The sequence below is a fragment of the Rosa chinensis genome, chromosome 4 (assembly GCF_002994745.2).
Source record: "Rosa chinensis cultivar Old Blush chromosome 4, RchiOBHm-V2, whole genome shotgun sequence".
NCBI classification, from domain to species: domain Eukaryota; kingdom Viridiplantae; phylum Streptophyta; class Magnoliopsida; order Rosales; family Rosaceae; genus Rosa; species Rosa chinensis.
In genome coordinates, this window is record NC_037091.1 from 52,193,061 (window position 1) to 52,216,528 (window position 23,468).

The window sequence follows — 23,468 nt, forward strand, 5'->3', positions numbered from 1 at the left end:
CACATACACACATACTAGTCATGTCTCAATTGGGCTTTTGACACTAGTCCCTACTGCACAGTGTGCTTGATTTTATTTTTTTGGTGATGTAAAAGTTGTAAACTTGCAATTGGGCGTTCGGTTTCCTTAACCTCGCTTTTACTTCGCTACCAAGCAAGTCCACATGCCTACACTGTATTCTGAAAATGAGTGGAAACAGAGGAGTCAATAGCCACACACACTATTTTCTTTTTTCTTTTTTCCCTTACTAACCAAAGAGCCAAAAGAAAATCAGTGGGTAAAGAACTTAATTACTGATTATATAGTCTATATTCCAGTTAGGGTTGAGATTTTTGAACCGAGAACCGGTGAAACCGGCCCACCGGTTCCCGAACCGCACTGAAATTGTCGATTCGGTTCTGTTTCTTGTGTTGAAAGATGTTAATTTTAGAAGAACCGAACCATTTTAAGTCTGTCGGTTCGGTTTCAGTTCTAAGTTTGTGTTTGATGCAGGAACCGAGAGAACCGCAATATGCACCCAAGCGTATTATAAATACCCACTAGCCCATGCCTTTTTACCTAAAAACAATTCAACAATACCCACTAGCAGCCTAGCCCATTGATCAACTGATTAGTGTTTCGACTAACTAACAAGTGTGGGTCTTACTAACTGATGGTGATTCCATGTTTAATTTTAAGTTTTTAACAACGGCTGGCATACTATTTCGATTGAGGATTATTTGCTATTATATATGCGCGCATGAATTTTGTATAACTTCAACGTTGGAGTAAATTTTCAAGTATACTGTGACAACCCTACCAAAAGTAATACCTAAAAGAAAATTTCCCTCGATTTCTGTTTACTTTTTACTTTTTGGACTACTTCTAACTACTCTTATCTAATAGTAGTGATTAAGCTTAGACGTCCAATTTTTTTCTTTTCTTTTGGTCAGTCTTTCGACGTTAAAATTGTATAGAGGAGAGAGGTTGCAACTCGATGATGAAATGTCGTTCATAAACTAGATCAGAGTAATTCTCAACGAGTCTATAAGAAGTTATCCCTTTTTTTTTTTTTTTTCAATCGGGTCCAGGTAGACTTTTGGTCTCTTGAGCGACCGATCCGCATGAAAATGAATTTATAATATGGTATGGCTATTGGCTATTGTCACTCTGCTAACTACTTTCTTCATCCTACAATTAAGTTGTTGATTTATTCAAAGATTAAAATGCCCTAATATACAACTACAATAAAAGGACAATATCTTATAAAAATTTACAATTTGTTTCTCTTATTACACCGTACAAACATTCTTAATCTCTTCATTCACCATTAAACCTTAGGGGCTGTGACCATTTACACAATTTTAGGATAAAAATTGTCCACTTACTCCACTAAAAGTTTTTCACTCCCATTTACCAAATTTAATATTTAATGACAGTTGTACCCTTAACTTTATTAATTAATTACATGTGCCTTGGCTCTCTCCATTCTCCCTGATCTGCTCTTTCTCTCTCATCCCCCCCCCCACTCTCTCTCTCTCTCTCTCTCTCTCTCTCTCTCTCTCTCTCTCTCTCTCTCTCTCTCTCTCTCTCTAACCCATGGCTTCTCTGAAAAGAGCCTATGCATTACAGATCTACGGCCAACGCCGCACCAAACACAGCCCATCTTCCCCTCTGCCGGTCCCAACACTCCACAACACCACCACCCACGCACCCAGAACGGAGAGATGCCGGGCTCTAAACCAGAAACCAAAGCGCCGCAATCAACCGATCCCTCAAGCCAAAGATATCGTCGCGCCCTCCACCAGTGGCGTCGGGTTCCAGTCCAGATCCTGTTACAGTCCAGATCCCCTCCGATCCGATCCCTTCCCACTGCCATGCCTCTGCCGCAATAGCAGCCACCGCCGTTCGCCAATGAGTTCAATGAAAATCTCCTCCCGACCCTTGTCTCCAGGCACCAGATGTTGCCGTCACCCTAAAACACGTCCCGACCACTCCTGCATCGGCCTCACACTCCGGTGGGTACCCAGAGCAATTTTTGGGTGCCCAGAGATTTTTTTTTTTTTTTTGGTATACTGAGATTTTTTTATTTTTATTTTTTGTATCTGTAATGTATTCATTTTGGTTCATTTGAGGGCAATAATATGATTATTAGGAGGCAATAATATGATTATTGGGTGGCAATAATATGATAATAAATTGATCAATTGTGTCTGTAGTGTGTTCATTTTGGTTTTGGGAGTTCATACAATTCACTGGACAGCAACAATATGATTATTGGAGGCAATAATATGATTTTTGGGGGGAAATAATATGATTACTGGGTATTATTGGGGGGTAATAAAATCAGACGCAGGAATCCGGTCACCTGTCTGGTAGCCGGATTATGGTTCAGGTCACCAATCGCCGGATTCCTGTCACCAGTCGCCGGAGTCCATTGCCAGCCACTAGTCACCGGAGCACAGCATGGTGGAGGATGACTTTTCTCTCTAAGTGAGAAAGAAGGAGAGGGCAAAAAAGTCCTAAAAATAAATAAAAATAATAAAAAAAGAATTAATTGGGTAGTAGGGAAATAATCCCTTAGAGTGTTTTGGGTAAATGAGGTTAAAAAACTGTTAGTGGAGCAAGTGGGTAATTTTGTTTTTAAAATTGGGTAAATGATCATTTTCCCTAAACCTTAATGCTTTCTTAACATTCATCATCTTCAATTGTTCTCATGTTATGCTAGCAAAAAAAGAATTCGAGATGCAGAGGAGGCCAAATAGAAAAAGAATTCGAGTTAACCCTTATATCGAAAAAATGTATTTTAGATATTGTAAATGGGTGAACTAAGTAAACTTGAAACTACAAAAATATATATATAGTGTGAAGAGAATATAGGGTGAACAGAGTAGTTAGTAGGGTGACAATAGACGCACCCTTTATAATATTGACAAAGTCTAGTATACGGCAGTCGTACAGTCACATGATTGGTACGGGTATCCAATCAAAACTTATGAAATTTGACTGTATTATGAAATTACTCTTACTTTATTTGAGTGCAATATCAAAAATACTACTTGCATGTGCACTGATTAATCAGCCGGATCAATTTGGAAGAACTTCTCCAGAATAGTAATGCCTCATATGGTTCGTGAAGTTGAAATTTTGTTGGCAGTGCAGAGTGGCAGACATGATCGAATGAAGTTGAAGTTAAAGGACCTACAACTTTTACAAAGATGATTTTTTTGTGATCAATTCAGGAAATTTGATAAGAAAAAAGCAACAGGGGCCAAACAGCTGAACCGCATATACCAGCTTTGGCCAAGTTGAAAATAACCCGACCTACAGGGAGCAGTGTGTAATTAAGCACCCTCTCGAGCCTGCTCCCAAAACGACGCCGCTGCCCGGCTCTTCTTCAAGTTCCTCGTTCGACTTCGAGCTTCAGCAAAGCAAAAGCCAAGATGGACGCAATCAGCCAATTACAAGAACAGGTGAACAAAATCGCGACCATTGCTTTCACCACCATCGGAACCCTACAGAGGGACGCTCCACCCGTCCGAATCTCCCCCAATTACCCCGAATCCGAGTCAGCACCGCCACCCAACCCGAACCCGAATCTGACTGACGATGCCACCGATTTCGCGATGCAGCCCAAGCTCATGAGCGCGGATCTAGTCAAAGCAGCCAAGCAGGTCCTCAACCTTTAATTAATTGGATTTGGGTGACATGCAAATTATTATTATTTTTTCTTTCAAAATTAGTTTAAATTGATTTTCCATGGTTGATTTGGTGCAGTTTGATGCATTGGTTTCGGCACTTCCGCTGTCGGAGGGAGGCGAGGAAGCTCAGATGAAGAGGATTGCGGAGCTTCAGGCCGAAAACAGCCTTGTAGGCCAACAACTTGAGAAGCAACTTGAAGCTGCAGGTCAGTGTTCAAGCCTAATATGCAGATAGAAGCACATTTTGATTTTACATTGCAAAATTAGCTCCCCTTTAATGTGGGATGAGTCCTAATTTACAGTCTTTTGGTAGGTTTTACGCGAAAATTTGAAACTCAGGCTTTACTAAGGTTTTGTGTAATGCCAGTTCCAAGCACTGTGTGCCATTTTTGATTCATAAATGTGCTAGTTTTGAAATGTCAAATTGAAAAGTGCTACTAGTTTTGAAATGTCAGATTGTTTGTTTGTTCATTTGGTGTGATCGTTGTGTTTAGTATTTCAGCCAAATGCTCTTTTGAGAGCTAACATGTGTCAGTGATTTTGGATTTGATGGTGGCAGAGAGAGAACTGGAAGAGGTCAGAGAGTTGTTTGGCCAAGCAGCAGATCACTGTTTGAACTTGAAGAAACCAGAATGAAGATGGTTACTAGCTATAGCATTCCTAATGAACCGAGGAGACTCTAATTGGTAGAAAAGATCAGTGTATTGTCTGGTGCAACAAGCTGTTATTCATAACATAGATCTTGTGTAATTCTGTGACTAATAGATTTCGTCCAATCAATTTGCGGAGGAAGATATATCAGAATATGGACCACGGTTTCAACTTCAACATCATCATTTAGTTAATCCTTTTGGGAAATGTATAATGCAGAATTCTATTTTTGTCAAAGCTATGCTTGCAATCCTGTTACTACTAAATCACCTTTCATTTGCTGGCCACCAAGAGATTATAGCTGAAACACCTAAACACTTCTTGTAAATGAGCTTTGGGGATACTCTCAAGAGTTCTTTTCGTCAATCCAATTAGCCCTTGAAGAAGGATGATCTAAACTCTGCTTTCAAAACCAGGGTACTGTACTTTCAACCTACTTCAGATTGAAGCACATTGGCAAAACCTTGAACAATCTGATACTAATCATCGCTACCACACAAGAAACAATTCTTGCAGGGCCAGACTACGATCCTTTCACAAGGTCAACAATATCATTCAAAAAAGTTGAGTGGTAGTCAGTCACTCCTCTATTCTTGTCTTGGTGAACACAAAAAGTGGATAAAACAGTATCAGTAACTTCCCAGTTCAAGGGAAATGTTCTAGACAAACCAAATAAATCATCCTTGAACAAATAAGACATGTAGTCCATGTATTTCCAACATAAACTAGCTGTACCATCTGAATGTCTAAGCAGACAAAAGTGAACACATGAAAACTTGGATCTTATTCAATGGATCCTATCTCTTTTTCTTCCCATGCTTCCCAGATTTGGAAGGCCCAGCAGTAGACGTTGATGCTGGCTCCTGCTTCTTGGTCCTACCAGGATGTCTAGGAACCAACTCAGCAACTCGAAGCATCAGCTGTTTCCCTAAAATACAGTCACAATGAAAACCAAATGCGAATAGATGAAACAAAAAGCACGTGACGTTTAAACTAAAAAAATAAGAAAGTTCGAGTCCAAAAATGTGGCAACATGCTTTCCAGGATTAATGAGACAGACAGCTCTATGAAGTAAGGCTTACTAGTAGCAATGGCTGGATTATATGGAGTTCCATCTTCCTTTTTGAGCAATACCCTCACTCGCCCTCTTTGAAAGAAATCACGTGGATAAGCCTTATCTATCTACGACACCCAAACACAAAACCAATAGATCAGTACAACTAACACCCACTACTAGGCTCAATCTGCACAAAGCATGACACAAAAATAGTTGAATGGTAATACTAACAAACCTCAATAGCAAATGGAACTTTGAAATGGCTGCAGCAATCCCCAATCTCAGCACAAGTCGGATTCTCACATGCTTTCTCAAGAGCTATTCTCCTCCCTTCAGCCACAGTTTTCTTAGAATTGATGTAAACTGGATACAGCACAACCCATTTCTTGATACTGGGGAGGTCTTTGTCCATCTCTCAAATACGAAAAAAAAAACCCTACAAAACATAATTCAACAATCCAAAACCAACCCATTACATTGCTGTTAATCTTAAACAAAATCTATGAGTACAACAAACAATCCCAAACAAACTGCAATACCGATAAATTAACAAACTTTACAGACATATCCCTACATATTCTGTTCAATGCCCAAGAATTCAGATCAAAATCAAGTGAGCATCCAAGGAGATAAAATTGAAACCCTATTGACACTCTAATCGCTCTACATCATCCAAAAAAATAACCAAAGATGCAAAATTTCTTCGATTATATAGATCATAAAAACCCTAAAAACGTTCGAATAAATAAACCAAACCAACAAAATTCAGATTCAGAGAGATGAAAATAGAAAGATATACAAATTAGAAAGGCAATTCGAGCTGTGAAAATTGAAAGTGTGATCTGAAATTACCAGGGGCTTCAGCAAGTGACTATTCTGAGCGTCTGGGTCTGCAAATCTGGCTTTTGAGTTTAGACGACAAAGATTGAGTTTTGAGCCTTCAACTCGGGTCGGAGGAGGTAAGGCCCAAAATTTCAAGCCCACGTATGTTTTACAATTTCTTATTCCACCCTACATTTGAATTTTTATTCAAAATTTTCACTTTTATCCTCAGATTAAATTTAAAGAAAAAACAATCTGAATAGGAGGAAAAAATAAAAGACAAAGAAAATGTGAGAGAGAGTCCGCCTCAAACCACCGCATCAATGGTGCAATATATGCCACTATGCCACCAAACTATAACTAACTTAGAGCAACCTGTTTTTGTTTCTTTCCTCTTCTTCTCTTCTTCTTGTCAATACAAAAATTTAATGAAAATAAAATTCATTAAATAATTTTGTCGACGCTTGAAATTATGACCGATCAAACTTAGCTGGCACGGGTCTCACAAAATGTACATGTGGCTTGTGAGTCAGCAAAACTAAGTGTACACTGAGAATGACACATGGCGACTTATAAAAGGTCCGTCGGCAATAAATGAATCCGTTTCGATTAAATCAATTGATATTAAGGCGGATCAACCGATTAAATCAATTGACTTGAGTAAAATCAAGTATTAAATGTCGTCTACTGATTAGATATCAATTGAGTTAAATTAATTTGTCAAATTCAGACATTAAATTACTTGATCAAATTCCTTAATAGTTATGATTAAATCAATTAATTAATGTTGATTGACTTAAGTATATTATGAAGGAAATACAATTAATATCGTGTCATCAATGCATTCGAAATTAGGAGAGGACTACAGTCAAAGAGAAGAAATCACTCCTAAAATTCAGAAGTCTTCAAGCGCATTAAGAACCCTCAAGCTGTAAAATATAGTTGGTTCCTCACCAACCTCATGCCAAAACACTCGTCAGGTGTCAACCCTCGTGACCATCATGCGACTCAAGATCAAACATCAATCGCCTTTGAGTCAAACATACCATCAAAGATAAAATTAAAGGATTACCCAAAAATTGTATCCCGAACTTAAATTATTAATAAAATTATTATATTTTTGTACATGTATCTGCATTCTATTTGTTTTTAGATTTTCGTGTTTACACTTCTCTTTCTCTTCTTCTCTTTTTCATTCCTCTCTTTGTTTTCTTCTCTCTTGTAGTGATGGAGATGAGAAACAGGATTGCATCATGCTCGGAGGAAATTTCAATTCAGGTTTAGAGAGAGAAAAGTGAGATTGACTTCTTATTGAGATTTTATCATTGGAAAAATTTTAAGAACAATACATGAACTTAAGGTCACTCCGAATTAAGGTGGCCAACATTTATATAACCCAACATAAGTACATGGGATTTGAAACCCGACCTACCTTCCATACATGTCGTTATCTTCTTCGTTAACACTTATGCCATTATTTATTTTTCAAGGGGTGATATATTATGTTTATCTCTCTCTCTCTCTCTCTCTCTCTCTCTCTCTCTCTCTCTCATTCCTTCACTGAATCAGAGCGAGTGAAACTCTCACTCTGCCGCAGCCTTAGGCTTGGGTCTGGATATTAACGTGCTCCTCTTGCTCCACCACAGCCTTGGGCTCTGCGATATTAGTGAATTGTCGGGGAACATCGCGTTGGCCAGAAAATGGATGGCTATGAGGAGATTGGGTCGGGGTCTGGATATCCTCGATGAATCTGGTGCCGCAGTAGGGGAAAAAAATTAAGTCTTGGCCTGGGATCCGGACTCGAATCATGCTGCTGCATGTAGCAGCAGTAGGAGGAGGCCATGGAAGCCATATGAGAAGAGCTAATCCCTAATTTTAGAAGTGGGCTAAATTGGGTGAAGAGGTAGACTTTCAAACTGATTCAAAATTGTATAATGGAGGACATGGCATCAGAAGTTAAACCCATTCAATTGATAACAATCTGATCTAATCTGCACACTCTGCCGTCTTTAGCATACATTCATGTTCATATATGAGGTTGGTGAAGTTAAAGCAAAGCTACCCTAATACGTTTTGGTCAGAATTGATTGTTTATCAAGAATTAATGAAATCTAAAGCAGAGCTTTATTTTCTTTTTTGCTCTTCTGGGTTTGGTTTCAAGTCAGAGGAGGGGTTGAAGGCGTTCAAGTTTTCAACTGGGTACTGCGATACTGGTGGCAATGGTGGACGAGGGGTGTAGAGAGAAATTTTGGGTGTCCACAGTAATTGGTGGTGTTGCATTCACATTTGTTTTTTTTTTTCCCTTCATCATACTTAAAGAGACAGATTTACCCTTCAAAATATGCCAAGTGGCATGCCCAATAACGGCGTTAGTGACGACGTGTATATAAAGTAGGTCGGATTTAAAAGTCCATGTATTTATATTGGGTTATATAAACGTTGGTCACTTTAATTCGGAGTGACTAGCTATTCTTAAAAATTTCCCATTACCATTTTAGTAGTGGTGGCCTATTCAAGATAGCCGCGGGTCAAGGAGAAGTGCAGTTATTATCGACAGGGATGGTGCAGTCACAGTTGAATTGATGGGTATTTTTGTTATTTTTCTTTAATTTTTTTTTCTTTATAAGGAAAAAACCGAACATTTAAGGGGGAAAAATTGAATTAAAGTGTAACATGAGAAAATTCGTAGGGCGACAATAACGGCCTCCGTTTTTACAATTTGGGCTTGAATGGAGGTTCAGTAGCACATCACAATCTTCCTTGTAGTTCCCGCCATGGAATGCACCTACCACGGCTGGTGAGAGACACGTGGCATGACCATGCGGCACAATGAAGGATTCTGGGCCAATGGGCCGGCGCGTGTGGGGTCCCGAATTGTTAATGCGCGTGCGGGCCAGCGTCTAATAATCCAAAAACCCCAGGGTAGGCGAGGTTGATGCTACTCTATGCCAGCACACACTACTGTCAACTATATCGTCAATCCTAATCGACTTTCATCACCACCAGCCAGAGATCAGACCCGACCCGAGTCCGTGATCGGAGGACCCGAAATGGCGCGGAAGAAGATCAGAGAGTACGATTCGAAGAGACTGCTGAAGCAGCACTTGAAGCGAGTCGCCGGAATCGACCTCCAGATCAACTCGGCTCAGGTGACGGAGGCGACCGACTTCACCGAATTGGCCAACAACGAGACATGGCTGTCGTCGACCAGACTCGTCGTCAAGCCGGACATGCTGTTCGGGAAGCGCGGGAAGAGCGGCCTCGTCGCGCTCAATTTGGACATGGCTCAGGTCGCCGACTTCGTCAAGCAGCGTCTCGGTAAGGAGGTAAATCATCATCTATTGATCCGATCAAAATTTTAGTTTCGCGGTGAATTTGAACTTTGGAATTTGGAATTCGGAATTGAATTTTGTGTGTGTTTTGTTGTGTTGTGGGAGAAAGGTTGAGATGGGAGGGTGTAAGGCGCCTATAACGACGTTTATAGTGGAGCCGTTTATGCCTCATGACCAAGAGTTTTACCTCTCGATTGTATCCGAAAGGCTTGGAAGCACGATAAGCTTTTCGGAGTGCGGAGGTATTGAAATTGAAGAGAATTGGGACAAGGTATTGCATTTTTGTTTGCTCAATTTGAGTGTGGGATTGTGTGTGTTTTTTTTTTGGCTTGGATGTTACTGTGTAGGTGTTCATTAGTGATTGTTTGTATGTTTTCGATGTTTTGTAGGTCAAGACTATTTTTCTTCCAACCGAGAAGTCTCTGACGAATGAGGCTTGTGCTCCGCTGATTGCTACTCTTCCACTGGAGGTGTGTCTCTCATTGTTAAGCTTGAAACTCTGTTGCAAAATGAGTTAGTGATCATACTAGAATGTGGACTGTTGTGTGTCAAGGCCAAACCAGAACCGGACTGCTTCAAATTTTACCTTTTGCACAGTCTTTTAATTAAGATATCGTTTTATGTTGAAGTCTAATAGAGTAAAGCACCGAAATTTTTAGGTATATTTTTTGCTCTTTCATCATGTTAGTGTATTTCTCTCTGATATCAGCATTTTATTTCCCCCATACATTGTCTGAATCAAACTTTTTGGTTGTTATTAAGACATCTGCCTAACGTATACTGCTGGTACAGGTCAAGGAGAAAATTGGAGATTTCATAAAAGCCGTATTTACTGTATTTCAGGGTATGCGATGTCTAGAGATCGATAGAAATTGATTGGTTTCATTCAGTGTAATACTATGCTTATTTCAGGGTAATGAGCCGGCACTCCCGATTTTCTGATTTTCTTTTTGTTCTCTCTGCAGATTTGGATTTTAGCTTCCTGGAAATGAACCCGTTTACCTTGGTTAATGGTGAACCTTTTCCATTAGATATGAGGGGGGAGCTAGATGACACTGCGGCTTTCAAGAACTTCAACAAGTATGCTTCTGTAGAAGATTTTAAAATCATTTAATTCTACCTGTTTCTAGTTACTATTTTTCATTACTATGCTTTGTGTTTTGACTACTTTTCTTGCACATGCGTAATGCTTTTTCAGATGGGGTAATGTGGAGTTTCCACTGCCTTTTGGCAGAGTTTTAAGTCCAACAGAAACATTTATTCATACTTTGGATGAAAAGGTGCAAGTTTGATATGTCTTTGGATGAGAATTTTTGCTGCATTAGATATTATGATCTGGTTCAATTTTCACTGTAAGCATTATGTGCTACTAATGCTAGGTCGGACATATATATTGCAGACAAGTGCGTCCTTAAAATTCACAGTGCTGAATCCAAAAGGACGCATCTGGACCATGGTAGCTGGAGGTGGTGCAAGCGTTATTTATGCTGATACTGTGAGTAGCTTGTTATGCTTTAGAGTGTGATTTCTGAATGAAAGGATGAACTCATCACTCATGGCTCTTTCTTACCTCTGTTATTTGAAATTTTGAATATTGGGAACCATTGTGCTTATCTTGTAGTCCTAACCTAATATTCTGGTTATATATCTTAATTAGGTTGGAGATTTGGGTTATGCATCAGAACTTGGAAACTATGCAGAGTATAGTGGAGCTCCAAATGAAGAAGAGGTGTTGCAATATGCAAGAGTAGTGATTGATGTGAGAAGCTCTCTCTCTCTCTCTCTCTCTCAACTTGATGAGTTGCAACCATTATATGCATTATGTCACATATTTGCTAACTGGCAATTTAATTCTCTTGTATTGCAGTGTGCAACAGCAAATCCAGATGGTCGTAAAAGAGCTCTTCTGATTGGAGGTGGTATAGCTAATTTCACAGATGTTGCTGCTACATTTAATGGAATTATTAGAGCGCTGAAGGAGAAGGTAATGGCACATTTATATATCAAAGATCTATTTTGTTGGTTTCATTTTATTCAGTATATGAGTATATGCCTAGATCTCAGTTTATCTCTATTTCTGACATCAAAGGAATCCAAGCTCAAAGCGTCGAGAATGCATATATATGTAAGAAGGGGTGGTCCAAACTATCAAACTGGTTTGGCAAAGATGCGTGCATTAGGAGATGAACTTGGTGTTCCTCTTGAGGTATGCGATGGGCTTCTGGTTTCGGCATAGGATATCACTTCTAATATTAATATCTTTATTTGGTGAAGTGATGATAATTTACAAGTTCTCAACTGCAAGCATGATATTGTTTCTGAATGAGCAGCTAAACGGAAGTTTCTTTTTTCTTAATGCAGGTTTATGGGCCTGAGGCAACTATGACAGGAATTTGTAAGGAAGCAATTGATTGCGTCATGAGTGAATAATAAGAAGCTTCTTTTGTGAATCTTTGTAAGAAAATTGTGTATTGTGGTTTGGAAAAAATAAAAATTGTGTATTCTGAGTTTGTCTTGGAATATGTCCGCAAGTGAATAATCTTGACTTTCCAAGACATGCATTTCACATATTTCCTTCTGCTACTTTGATTTGAGGATCAAGACTCAGAAAATTGCATAAGCAGTCAATTACCATGTTTTAGATGTCTTGTTTGAATAAATGGTTGCATTCCCACTCCCTCTAGTATTTCATGAAGTGCAAGTGTCACTAATTTGCTAAACCAATTCTATGGTTAAATTTCAGTTTTTTTACTTTGTGGTGGCGCTGCTCAAGTCCTCTTAATCAGATCTGAAGCTCGTTGTCCCACGTTGGGGTGTGACTTTGCTAGACTGTATAGGGGTTTGATCAGAGCAAGTCCATCCGTTGAGGTTGGATATCAAGACTATTCACTGCTTTTTGCCTTTCATTTCCACATTTTTTATTGACCAGTCAGATACTATTCACAAAAAGTCACCAAATGTCAGTTGGCAGGTCAAGAAATTGACCCAGAGTGACTTTTTGTGAACAGTATCTGACTGGTCAAGAAAAAGGGTGGAAATGAACGGCAAAAAAACAGTGAATAGTCTTGACTAGCCAGCTTCAACGGGTGGACTTGCTCTCAGCATTTTCACCTATATTGCTAATTTTTTTAGGTGGGATGCCTAATTTTCTTCATCATATCATTCTCGATTACATTTAGGCCATGTTTGATTTGCGGAATCAGAGCCTTGGGAAAGGAAAGCCATTCATTTTCTGTGTTTAGGACGGCAAAGAAACGGATAGGGGGAAAATGGTTCCCCCCACCCACCCTAGGATTCACTTTCCCTCTCAGTTTCCTGCATTTATTATGAAAATATATGATCATATTCCTGCCATTTCCAAACACTGGAAAGAAAAATTGATGGGAATTACAATTTCTCATGCCCGTGGAAAGAACAAGGAATTGATTTTTTTTCCTTTATTTTTCGCGAACCCAATGAGGTCTTTAGGTATGAATGACAAAAGACACACATTTGTTCTTGGACAAAAGACTCCTATAGAGAAAAAAATATTATAAATAAAAAGAATACATCTTGGCCGCCAAATTTGTTGTGGCAGTATATATTGTTTTTTCTCGGTTACTTGGGGCTTAAATTAAGTCCAATCATATCTGGTTACTTGTTAATCAAGAAACCTCATGAGGACTCCATACTGTTCCAAATCTTCCTAGCTTTATTCTATTTGAAAACTTTCAGTTAGGTTTCATTTATTCTCTCTGATTTTTTAAAGCTTTTTCCGGCCGAGTTCCAGTCCTGCAATGGCTTCCTCAAAGGTTGTTTCTAGGTTATCGTCCCGATCATCACAAAGCCTCGGGCACAATCTCATCAAGACATGGACGGACTCCTCCAAATTCTCTTCACTCAAATCGAGCTTTCACTCGGAGGCATGCACTACAGTTCGACCTGTTGCTCCGACCTCAAGGTTATCGATCTCCTTCTCTTTCACATGAATTCACATCTTTTGTATATCCAAGGATTAGGAAACGTTTTTGATGTTATATCTTTTATTTTATTTTATTTTAGGGTTCAGGGTTTATCGTTTGTCTTAATTAACTGATTAGGTTATCAGTAGAACTGAGCAGCATAAGATCAATGATGCCATTACAAAGTTCTGCGGCTCTGGCACGATGGATAAGTTTTTGCAGTGACAGCAGGGAATTAGTTCCTCAAGGTGAGCAGCTAGAAATGCAGGCAATGTCTGAGATTTTTTTTTGTTCCCCTTTGATCTTGTGCTGTCTTGATTCACTTGCAGGCCCGCTAGTTTCACGCTCATCTTCGGCTAATCCTCCAAAACACTTCAGTATGAAAGTAGAGTCGTTTTCGTTACTACAGAAAACAATGGATAGATATGAATCAAAGGAGTTTGAGGCTGGAGGATACAAGTGGTAACTAATATAAATTTAAGCATGAACAGTGACCTATTTTCTGTGCATATTTACTTTTCCAAATAGTCATTTCACAAACTATCAAAATTAAAAAAATGGAAAAATATTTCTTAATCAATTTTATTTTTTGGGGAAATGTTTTGGATCAAAATTTGATGTATCAAGTTAAACACAGGAAACTAGTGCTCTTCCCAAATGGAAACAGGGCGAGAAATGGGAAAGACCACATTTCTCTCTACCTTGAAATGGCTGGATTAGAGGCAATTAAGGCCACACTGCATGTATTGGTTGATTTCAAGTTCTTTTTGCTTAATCAGTATAAGAAGAACTACTTGGTTCTTGAAGGTACTAAAATATACACACACACACACACACTCTCTCTCTCTCTTGATCCTCCCTCTATCTATATGTGTGTGAGCGCACGCGTGCAAATTAATCAACTAAGGCACACATATCATGTCTTATTAATACAATACTTATAATTAACATTTTTTTGATTGCTTCATTTAGAGGAGAAAAAAAGGAGAGGTACTGTTTCTATCGGACGATTGTTGGTGGTATGGCCGGTTTTGATCAACTTATCTCTTTGAAAGATTTTACAAATGGTTATCTCTATGATGACACATGTGAGTTTGGAGTGGAGGTATTTGTTTCTGAAGAAAAAAGAAGAGATAGATTAGGGCTTGTATCCATGTTCGATAATGGTGTTATGTACAAGCATATTTGGAAAATTCCTAACTTTTCCAAATTAGATGGTCCATGTCATTCTTCAGAACCGTTCCCTGCTGGAGATCAGAAATATTGCGCGTGGTCCTATACTACATCTTAAACTATATATACATATATGCCTTCTTATTACATCTTAAATTTCTCTTGAAGATAAACCCAATAAAGTACCTTTATCAAGCTATATAAGGAGGTAACTAACTAAATAATATTAATTGGTTTTATATGTTGGTTATTAATGTTGCAGGAAACTAATGCTGCATCCCAAGGGTACTAGCACCCGTAGTGATTATCTTTCTCTGTTCTTGGTATTGGATAATCCAGCTGTCCTTCCTCCTGGCTCTGAAGTATTTGCAGAGTTTACATTGCGAATTCTAGATCTGAACTGCGGCAAACATCATTCTCTTAAAAGTAAAGTTGTCCTAGCTAGTTCTGAGATCAGCTATAATACTGTTTAGGATGGCATTTCTTTCTTTGTTTTCTCAATGAATTGGCATTAACTGATAACTGCTACTTTTGTTCCGGTTGATGTAGGTGAACAGTGGTTCAGTGCCTCGAGTTGGTCTTGGGGATGGGATGAGTTCCTTACACAGAAGGCCAAGTTTTTCAAGAAAGATCAATGCATTGTGGAGGCAGAAATCACTGTTAAAGGAATTTCTAGTTAACCCAGCTAGATATATAGATTTGAAGCCGTTGGCAACTTGGCATAACTTTCACTGCGTCTCATAATAATTTCGACTTGTGGTTTACTGGAAGCTTTCTGGTGTTATATATAATTTAGTTCCAACCTCTCGTTCTAATCAGTCTCTCCTCTTTTAAGATGAAAAATTCACTAAACTAAACTCAGATTTCTCTATGAAAGTTGCATGTAATGTATTTCCTGTTGTCATTTTTTTCTGTGGTTAATTTGGACTTTGGAGTTGTGTTTAAGACATAGGTTGACTTGGGTGGATGATAGCGTGGGATAAATTAGAATTTGGTAGAAATTTCTCAACGGCGGTCTATAGCATTTCACGTTGTCCTCAAGTTAAACAGCATAAGAATTTGTTCAGGAATTTTGTCTTGTAGTTTCATTGTTGTAAGTTGTTTATTAAAAAAAAAAGAAGTATAAGAATGACAATAATGCGACACATGCACTAATTGGGTTGGTTAAGTTGGTATGTACGTGTTTAAGGTTAAGCTCCAATTCAAGTTCGACTCGACTGTTAGCAGTCCTGTTTTGAGTACGTGTCTCCTACGTCAATAATCCTTCAGAAAATCTTGAAAACAAGTTGAAGGCCAAAATGAAAATTTGGTAAAACTGTAAAAGTGTGGACTGTAATTAGCAATTGCTTGGGTCTTTTTTTCTCTTTTTCACCTTAGTAAACTCAGTCTTTTACCTATCGATCAAAGGCTATGAAGCAGTGGCAAGAGCTCCAAAGCTCAAGCAACCCAAAATTGAAATCTTGAAATTGAAGAACTGAAGAAGAAGCTCAAAAATGGCGCACCAAATGTGCTTCGACTGCCTCCAGCGCCGGATTGAGTCGGAGTTCTCCGGCAAACTGGTCTTCATCCACGGACTCTCCGATTCCGCTTTCCCGTTCGGCTCAAACGCCGTCGTTCAGGTCCAAGTTCAATTCTTTACCCCTCTCTCTCTCTCATCCCTGTGCATTAAGTAGCTTCAAAAGTTGGGTGCTTTTTTGATTTGTTGAGAAAGTTGAGTACTCAAATTTACTTGGGTCTTTGCAGTTGTCTAGTTCAAGTGGAGAAGCTGCTTCAGCTCCTCAATTCTTGCTCAAGTATCTACCTAGTGATCACCAGGATTGCTTGACCAAATTTGTGTAAGACCCTCATCAATTTTTCATCTTTAATCTCATTTTAACTGTTCAATTTCTAAAAATAGTAATGTTTAAGATGATATTGCTACCACATTGCTTGTGCATGGTTGTGAATGAAATTCTTTGTCTAGTATTAGATGTTTAAGGATGAGAACCAATTTGGATTTTCGGATTTTTGCCGTCTTCTTTTCAGGGATGAGTATATACTGGATGATGCTGCTGTAAATCGAGATGGAGAAGAAGCCAGTTCTGAAATTTGCACTGATGAAAAGCCGAAATTGGGTTCTTTACCGACTGAGTCGCAATGTTTATCAAATGGTGGGAAAGCATTGCCACAGAGTTCTAATTGTAACCATTCCAGTAGGTTTTCTTGCTCAAGGGTAATCAGTGCCTTGGCACCGGTTACTGAAGTTGGCCTTTCTTCAGACTCCATCGAAGAGCTTGCTTCCAGCTTTTTGTCTGGGTCTATGGAAGATCACATATTGAACTCACTTGGTCTCTTGATTGAAGGGAAAGCTTCGGGAAGAGATAGTGTCAACTTTCTTAATTTACTTGGGGTACCATCATTTGATGAGAATCCGTTTCCTGGCTCCTTGAGGCATCCGAATATCGCTCCCATACTCGGGATGGTTAAGACATCCGGTTATATTGATGTAGTTCTTCCCAAAGCTCCATATACCTTGGAAAACATTCTCCATTATAGCCCTGATGCCCTAAAGTCTGATTGGCATATAAGGTTTCTAGTGTATCAGTTACTCTCAGCTCTAGCTTATATTCATGGTTTAGGGGTTGCTCATGGAAATATATGTCCTTCCAGTGTAATGCTTTCTGAGTCATGCTGGTCTTGGCTGTGTGTATGTGATAAGCCTGGGTTAGGGTTTAATTCAAGTTCAAGAGGTAATGGGAATACAATTACTGCACCTGAAAAGGTTGGTTGCTCTGTACCAGGTTGTCCTTCTCAAGGTCTTTATGCTGATTTGAAGCTTTCCCCGTCTATAGACTGGCATTGGGACTTTAATCAGTGGTGGAGGGGAGAGATTAGTAATTTTGAATATCTACTCATCTTGAATAGATTAGCTGGGAGAAGGTGGGGTGATCACACATTTCATACAGTGATGCCATGGGTAATAGATTTTAGTACAAAACCTGATGAGAATTCTGATGCAGGGTGGCGGGATTTGAGTAAGAGTAAATGGAGGTTGGCTAAAGGTGATGAGCAGTTGGACTTCACCTATTCAACCTCAGAATTCCCACATCATGTTTCTGATGAATGTCTTTCTGAATTGGCTGTCTGCAGCTATAAAGCAAGGAGGTTGCCTTTGAGTGTTCTACGTATGGCTGTTCGCGCAGTCTATGAACCTAATGAATATCCTTCTACAATGCAAAGACTCTATCAATGGACCCCTGATGAATGCATTCCGGAGTTTTACTGTGATCCCCATGTTTTCAATTCACTTCATGCTGGTATGACCGACTTAGCTGTACCTTCATGGGCAGGTGGTCCTGAGGAATTCATCAAATTGCATCGTGAAGCATTAGAAAGCGATCGGGTTTCCCGCCAACTTCATCACTGGATTGATATCACCTTTGGTTACAAGATGTCAGGTCAGGCAGCTGTTGCAGCAAAGAATGTAATGCTCCCTTCTTCAGAGTCCATGATGCCAAGGTCAGTGGGACGCCGTCAGCTTTTTACTGAACCTCATCCTATGCGTCGATGTGCAATATGGAAGCCATGTGACAGCACCAATGAGTCAGCTTCATATCAAGGAGAAATGAATGAATTAAGGAGCAAAAGTTCTGTCCTATCTGACATGGCTTATTTGCAACTATTAGAAGATGCATCAGCCTTTTGCGAACATGCTATGGAATTGAGTGCCCTCTATGGGTACCATCTCGAATTTGGCAAGGACATTGCTCCTGTAGAAGAACAATCGAGTGAGAATGTTAAGAAAAGCATACCTCGATCATCTGACACTAAGAAACACCAGTGGTTGCCATTACAAATTGATACAAATTATCTTCTTGAGCATATTAAGGTGGAGGATGAAGGCTCCACTGGATATCAAGAGCTATTACTTTGGAAGCAGAAATCATCTTGTTTGAAGACATTTACTGAAGATGTTGCAAGGGACATATTTTCTATTGGTTGTCTCTTAGCAGAACTTTATTTGAGGAGGCCACTTTTTGATCCAACCTCACTGACCATGTACTTGGACAGTGGTCTCTTACCTGGACTAATGCATGAACTTCCTCCTCACACCAAATTACTAGTTGAAGCATGCATTCAAAAGGATTGCATGAGGTATTAGTTCTCATTTGTCTGTTTCACATATGATAAAATATATTACTTGGAATTGTGAATATAAAGTATCGGGCTCACACTCTATTTGTCTGTGATTATATTAGGAGGCCATCAGCGAAGTCTCTTTTGGAATCACCTTACTTTCCTTCTACAGTCAAGGCATCCTACTTGTTTCTTGCCCCACTCCATCTTCGGGCTAAAGATGGATCCTGCCTCCATTATGCTGCAAACTATGCAAAGCAAGGAGTCCTCAAGGCAATGGGAACATTTGCAGCTGAAATGTGTGCTCCTTTTTGCTTATCACTTGTGGTGATTCCTTTATCAGATATTGAAGCAGAATGGGCTTATACAATACTAAAAGAATTTATTAAAAGTTTGACACCTAAAGCAGTAAAGACAATAGTCTTGCCTGCTATCCAGAGGATTTTACAGGCTAGTTTTTTAGCTTTATTTTGTTCACTTTTGTGGAACTTTCTTTTTAAACTTCTTGTTGCTTATGGAGGTCTTTGTTTCAGACTACAGGTTATTCACATCTAAAGGTTTCTATTCTGCAAGACTCATTTGTACAAGAGATATGGAATCGGGTTGGCAAACAAGCATATCTCGAAACCGTACATCCTCTAGTAATAGTGAACTTGTATGCTGCTGCTCATAAGAGTTCAGCAGCTGCTGCTTCCGTGCTGCTGCTCGGCTCAAGTGAAGAGCTTGGTATTCCTATTACTATTCATCAGGTTAAACTTCATCCCAGAATTCGTGTGTTGTGACTTAATATAATTAACATTAAAATTTCCCATGCATCTGTCTTAACACAGACAAACATACACTTCAGAAAAGTATTTTTCGCTGGGATTATCATGCTAACCATCAGTCTTTCCCCAGACAATCTTACCATTGATCCAGTGCTTTGGGAAAGGTCTAAGTACTGATGGAATTGATGTGCTCATTCGAATCGGTATGCTTATTCAATATAATATGATATGATGTTTCCTGGAATTCATGTTCTTCTTGTAAGCCTTTTATGTTTTCAAAATTCAGGTGGTCTATTGGGGGAAGACTTCATAGTCAGACAAATGCTACCATTGCTAAAACATGTAGTTCGTTCGTGCATTGACATTTCACGTATGAATAAGCCTGAGCCTGTCCACAGCTGGAGTGCTTTCGCTCTTATTGATTCTTTAATGACAATAGATGGCCTGGTTGCATTCTTGCCAAGGGAGGTGGTTGTAAGGGAGCTAATTGAAGTATGGAATTTGATTCTTGTATAAATTTAATTTGCAAACATAGGGGTGTTCTCCGAAATAATAGAATCTTGTATTATGCAGGATAGAAGTTGCCTGCATGTTCTGGTTCTTATGCAAAAAAGTTTGGAATATAAAGTGGTTCAGGTGATGCACATGCATGCAAACACAGTTATTTCAAAACATAACCGCCTCCAAATTTACCCTCCATGCATCACATATTAGCTAGTTTGTTTTAATTTCCAATTACGCTAATAGGTCTCTATTTTTTAGGTTGCTGCCACAACCCTTATGGTTGTTTGTCAGCGGATAGGACCAGATTTGACAGCATTACATGTTTTGCCACAACTGAAGGAGCTATTCGATGAACTTGCTTTCTCACCAGAAACTGCTAATACATCTACTTCCCCTGGCAGAAGGTTGAAGATTTCAAAGCTAAAAGACGGGGCTCTGATTGAAAGTCGTATGGACCTTGCGTGAGTGCTTTTCACCGTTCATGTCACCTTGTCAATAACTAACGCTGGAATTTAAGTCGTAAATTCTTGTCTTCCTTAAATATATGTTGAACTTGTGAGAATGTTGACAGGGTGCTTCTGTATCCTCATTTTGCATCCCTTCTTGGGATAGAGAAGCTTCGTCAGTGTTGTGCAACATGGTTATTACTTGAGCGATATCTTCTACAATTTCATAATTGGAAGGTACTCTAGGATTATGCTCTTAACTATGGTGTTTAGTATTTACAGTTTTTCTTTACCATGTATTCTCTCTCTTCCTTCTCTCTCAACTTCCTCCCAACAGACACATACACACACAGACACTGACATATAAGTACCCAACACAATACCCACACCTTTTGGACTTCATATTCTGAACCTGTCATGATTCAGTGGGAACACACAGGAGAATTGTCGCGAAGTGGTTCAGACACTGTACTCAATAAAAGAGCATACAGAAAGGGCTCAACTCCTGAATACAGTCCTGCTAAGCTGTTGCTTAATGGGGTTGGATGGTCAATTCCGCAATCTCAAGGAACTAGAGGTGCCAAAAACTTGATGCCTCAGAAACGGTTTCATGCAGTGCATCAGAATCCAACAGAAATGCATGCAGCAGCAGCAGCATCAAATTATAAATATGAGCCCTGGTTTTGGTTCCCTAGTCCAGCTGCTAGCTGGGATGGGCCTGATTTCCTTGGGCGTGCTGGGGGTGTGAAAGATGAACATCCATGGAAGATCAGAGCATCTGTTATACACTCCGTCCGTGCTCATCCTGGAGCCTTAAGATATTTAGCTGTCTGTCCAGATGAATCCACAGTTTTTACTGCAGGGATTGGTGCAGGCTTCAGAGGAACTGTTCAGAAGTGGGAGCTGAGTAGAATTAATTGTGTATCTGGATACTACGGCCATGAAGAGGTTTGCTTATCCTATTATTTTACACTTTATTGTCTTATTTTTATTATTTTTTTAATTTTTAATTTTTCTTTTTAGCTGTTGCACTTAAATTGAAAGTTTGAAACCTTCTGACTGTATGATTACTAGTATTCACACTGAAAATTGTTCTCTTGCCATGGCACTATCAGGTTCTGAAGTGCATGATTAAGACCTGAGTTCTTTTAAGGCTTTGGATACTTAGGGTTATTCTCATGTCTATTATCCTTTTTTAATTTTTTTTTGTGTGACTCTTAGGTTGTGAACGATATTTGCATCTTGTCGTCTAGTAGAAGAGTTGCTTCCTGTGACGGAACAATACATGTCTGGAATAGCCGAACAGGGAAATTAATTTCAGTATTTTCTGAACCATCAGTGGATTCTGCACATATTGCAAGCCCTCCATCTTCTTCTTCAAGGGCCAGTGTTGACCAGAGTAATATTCTCAGTCCCAATACAATGTCCAGTGGAATATTGACTGGTGCATTTGATGGGAGCCTGTATACTTGTATGCATCAAACTGAATTTGGTGAAACCCTTGTTGCTGGCACTGGAGATGGTTCTCTGAGGTAGATACATAGTGTTGCACCGTTATCCCATTACATGCTGATATAGATGAGAAAATGTTAATGCAGTTTGGGTTTCTAATGTTTTCCTGAATCATACAGGTTCATTGATGTTGTCCGAGGGGAAAAGCTGCATCTTTGGAAGGGGAATTATCTGGAGTCAGGCTTTCCTTCTATTGTTTCTACCTTATGCTCTTGTGGGTCTGACAAAATGCAACCAGATGGAGCTTCTTCACCATCTTGGATTGCAGCTGGAATGAGTTCTGGCCATTGTAGGTTATTTGATGCAAGGAGCGGAAATGTTATTGCCTCTTGGCGGGCTCATGATGGATATGTTACAAAGGTATTTCATAAACACTGGAAAAAAGCTTCGCTTCGCTTCTTCTTAAAAGTACTTGATACTAATATACCATATATTTGTGCAGTTGGCTGCACCAGAAGACTATTTGCTTGTGTCGAGCTCTCTTGACAAGACTTTAAGGATTTGGGACTTGAGGAGGTATTTGCAGAAATTTCTTTACTATAATAGCTTATTTGTTGATACAACATTTTGGTCATACTATTCGCATTATCCAGCTTCCCGGAAATGCCATTGCAATCAAGCTCTGATTGAACTTACGAATGCCTTGTGCAGGAATGTGCCATCTCAGCCCACAATTCTTAGAGGTCATACAGATGGTGTATCTGCCTTCTCTGTATGGGGCCAAGATGTTATTTCAATTGCCAGAAATAAAATTGGACTGTCTTCTTTATCTAAATCCCCTGATGATGTAAACAACAGCAAACTCATGACCATTTCATTCAAATTATATTCCTCTTTTCACTTGCAAGTACTCACTTCCATTTCAACAGGATGGACAGCAGGCCGTTACATGTCAAAGGCTCTACATGGCAGACCACGGAGCAAGAAGCTTTTCAGTGTTATCAAGCATGAGCATTTTACCCTTCTCAAGGTTGTTCCTTGTTGGGACAGAAGATGGTTACTTAAGAATATGTTGTTAATCCCACTTTGCCAAAGATGACCTTTGATATTATTAAAAACTATACTGTAAATTCTGTATCCATTCATTGTGATTTTCCTTCCTAGGTGGGAGTGAAGGGGGTGAGGGAATCTAGAAAACTAGATACACATTGTAAATTTGTAATTCATCAATGGTAGTTAGAAACCGGGAAGTAATTCTTTATGTATACTTCCTCCAAAGCCAAGTTTTATAAATCTAATTGATATTTACCTCTATCAATCCTGTTTTACGGCTTCTTTTTAGCCCTCAGAGTTTGTTTGAGATTGCTTCGATCCAAAAGCGCTTTTGAAGTAATAAATTAATCATTAACAAACAAAAGAATTTGCAAAGAAATAGAATATTTGTTGAGTGAGTTTCATGAACCATCCCAAATTTATAATTTTAAAGAAATGTAAAAAAAAAAAAAGGAGACTAAACGACTTGAGCAA

General features: G+C 39.2%; 5 protein-coding genes across 5 annotated transcripts; 4 read left to right on the forward strand and 1 right to left on the reverse strand.

Annotated features, from left to right (window-relative positions):
* Positions 1–3,302: 3,302 nt before the first annotated feature.
* On the forward strand, positions 3,303–4,597 carry LOC112196046 (mediator of RNA polymerase II transcription subunit 21). Its single transcript, XM_024336323.2, has 3 exons — positions 3,303–3,653; positions 3,757–3,886; positions 4,240–4,597. Exons 1-3 carry the CDS (start codon positions 3,423–3,425, stop codon positions 4,314–4,316), a joined length of 438 nt encoding a protein of 145 aa, XP_024192091.1. The 5' UTR covers positions 3,303–3,422; the 3' UTR covers positions 4,317–4,597.
* Positions 4,598–4,882: 285 nt separating this feature from the next.
* On the reverse strand, positions 4,883–6,387 carry LOC112196047 (signal recognition particle 19 kDa protein). The gene is made up of 4 exons (XM_024336324.2): positions 6,241–6,387; positions 5,624–5,824; positions 5,414–5,513; positions 4,883–5,259 (listed from the first exon to the last, which is right to left on the reverse strand). The coding sequence occupies exons 2-4, from the start codon at positions 5,798–5,800 to the stop codon at positions 5,129–5,131; spliced, it is 408 nt and encodes a 135-aa protein (XP_024192092.1). The 5' UTR covers positions 5,801–5,824; positions 6,241–6,387; the 3' UTR covers positions 4,883–5,128.
* Positions 6,388–9,154: 2,767 nt separating this feature from the next.
* LOC112200382 (ATP-citrate synthase alpha chain protein 3) lies at positions 9,155–12,216 on the forward strand. The gene is made up of 11 exons (XM_024341412.2): positions 9,155–9,536; positions 9,652–9,813; positions 9,932–10,012; positions 10,335–10,386; positions 10,508–10,622; positions 10,741–10,822; positions 10,942–11,037; positions 11,200–11,301; positions 11,410–11,526; positions 11,632–11,748; positions 11,904–12,216. Exons 1-11 carry the CDS (start codon positions 9,156–9,158, stop codon positions 11,970–11,972), a joined length of 1,374 nt encoding a protein of 457 aa, XP_024197180.2. The 5' UTR covers position 9,155; the 3' UTR covers positions 11,973–12,216.
* Positions 12,217–13,056: 840 nt separating this feature from the next.
* On the forward strand, positions 13,057–15,336 carry LOC112199517 (MATH domain and coiled-coil domain-containing protein At3g58210). The gene is made up of 5 exons (XM_040518791.1): positions 13,057–13,482; positions 13,622–13,731; positions 13,813–13,945; positions 14,919–15,082; positions 15,206–15,336. Exons 1-5 carry the CDS (start codon positions 13,319–13,321, stop codon positions 15,334–15,336), a joined length of 702 nt encoding a protein of 233 aa, XP_040374725.1. The 5' UTR covers positions 13,057–13,318.
* Positions 15,337–16,027: 691 nt separating this feature from the next.
* Positions 16,028–23,259, forward strand: LOC112197715 (protein GFS12). Its single transcript, XM_024338515.2, has 16 exons — positions 16,028–16,275; positions 16,400–16,491; positions 16,682–18,790; positions 18,895–19,222; positions 19,306–19,521; positions 19,670–19,742; positions 19,826–20,031; positions 20,113–20,175; positions 20,302–20,504; positions 20,615–20,726; positions 20,916–21,437; positions 21,711–22,021; positions 22,121–22,361; positions 22,444–22,517; positions 22,653–22,788; positions 22,871–23,259. Exons 1-16 carry the CDS (start codon positions 16,150–16,152, stop codon positions 23,018–23,020), a joined length of 4,962 nt encoding a protein of 1,653 aa, XP_024194283.1. The 5' UTR covers positions 16,028–16,149; the 3' UTR covers positions 23,021–23,259.
* Positions 23,260–23,468: the final 209 nt, after the last annotated feature.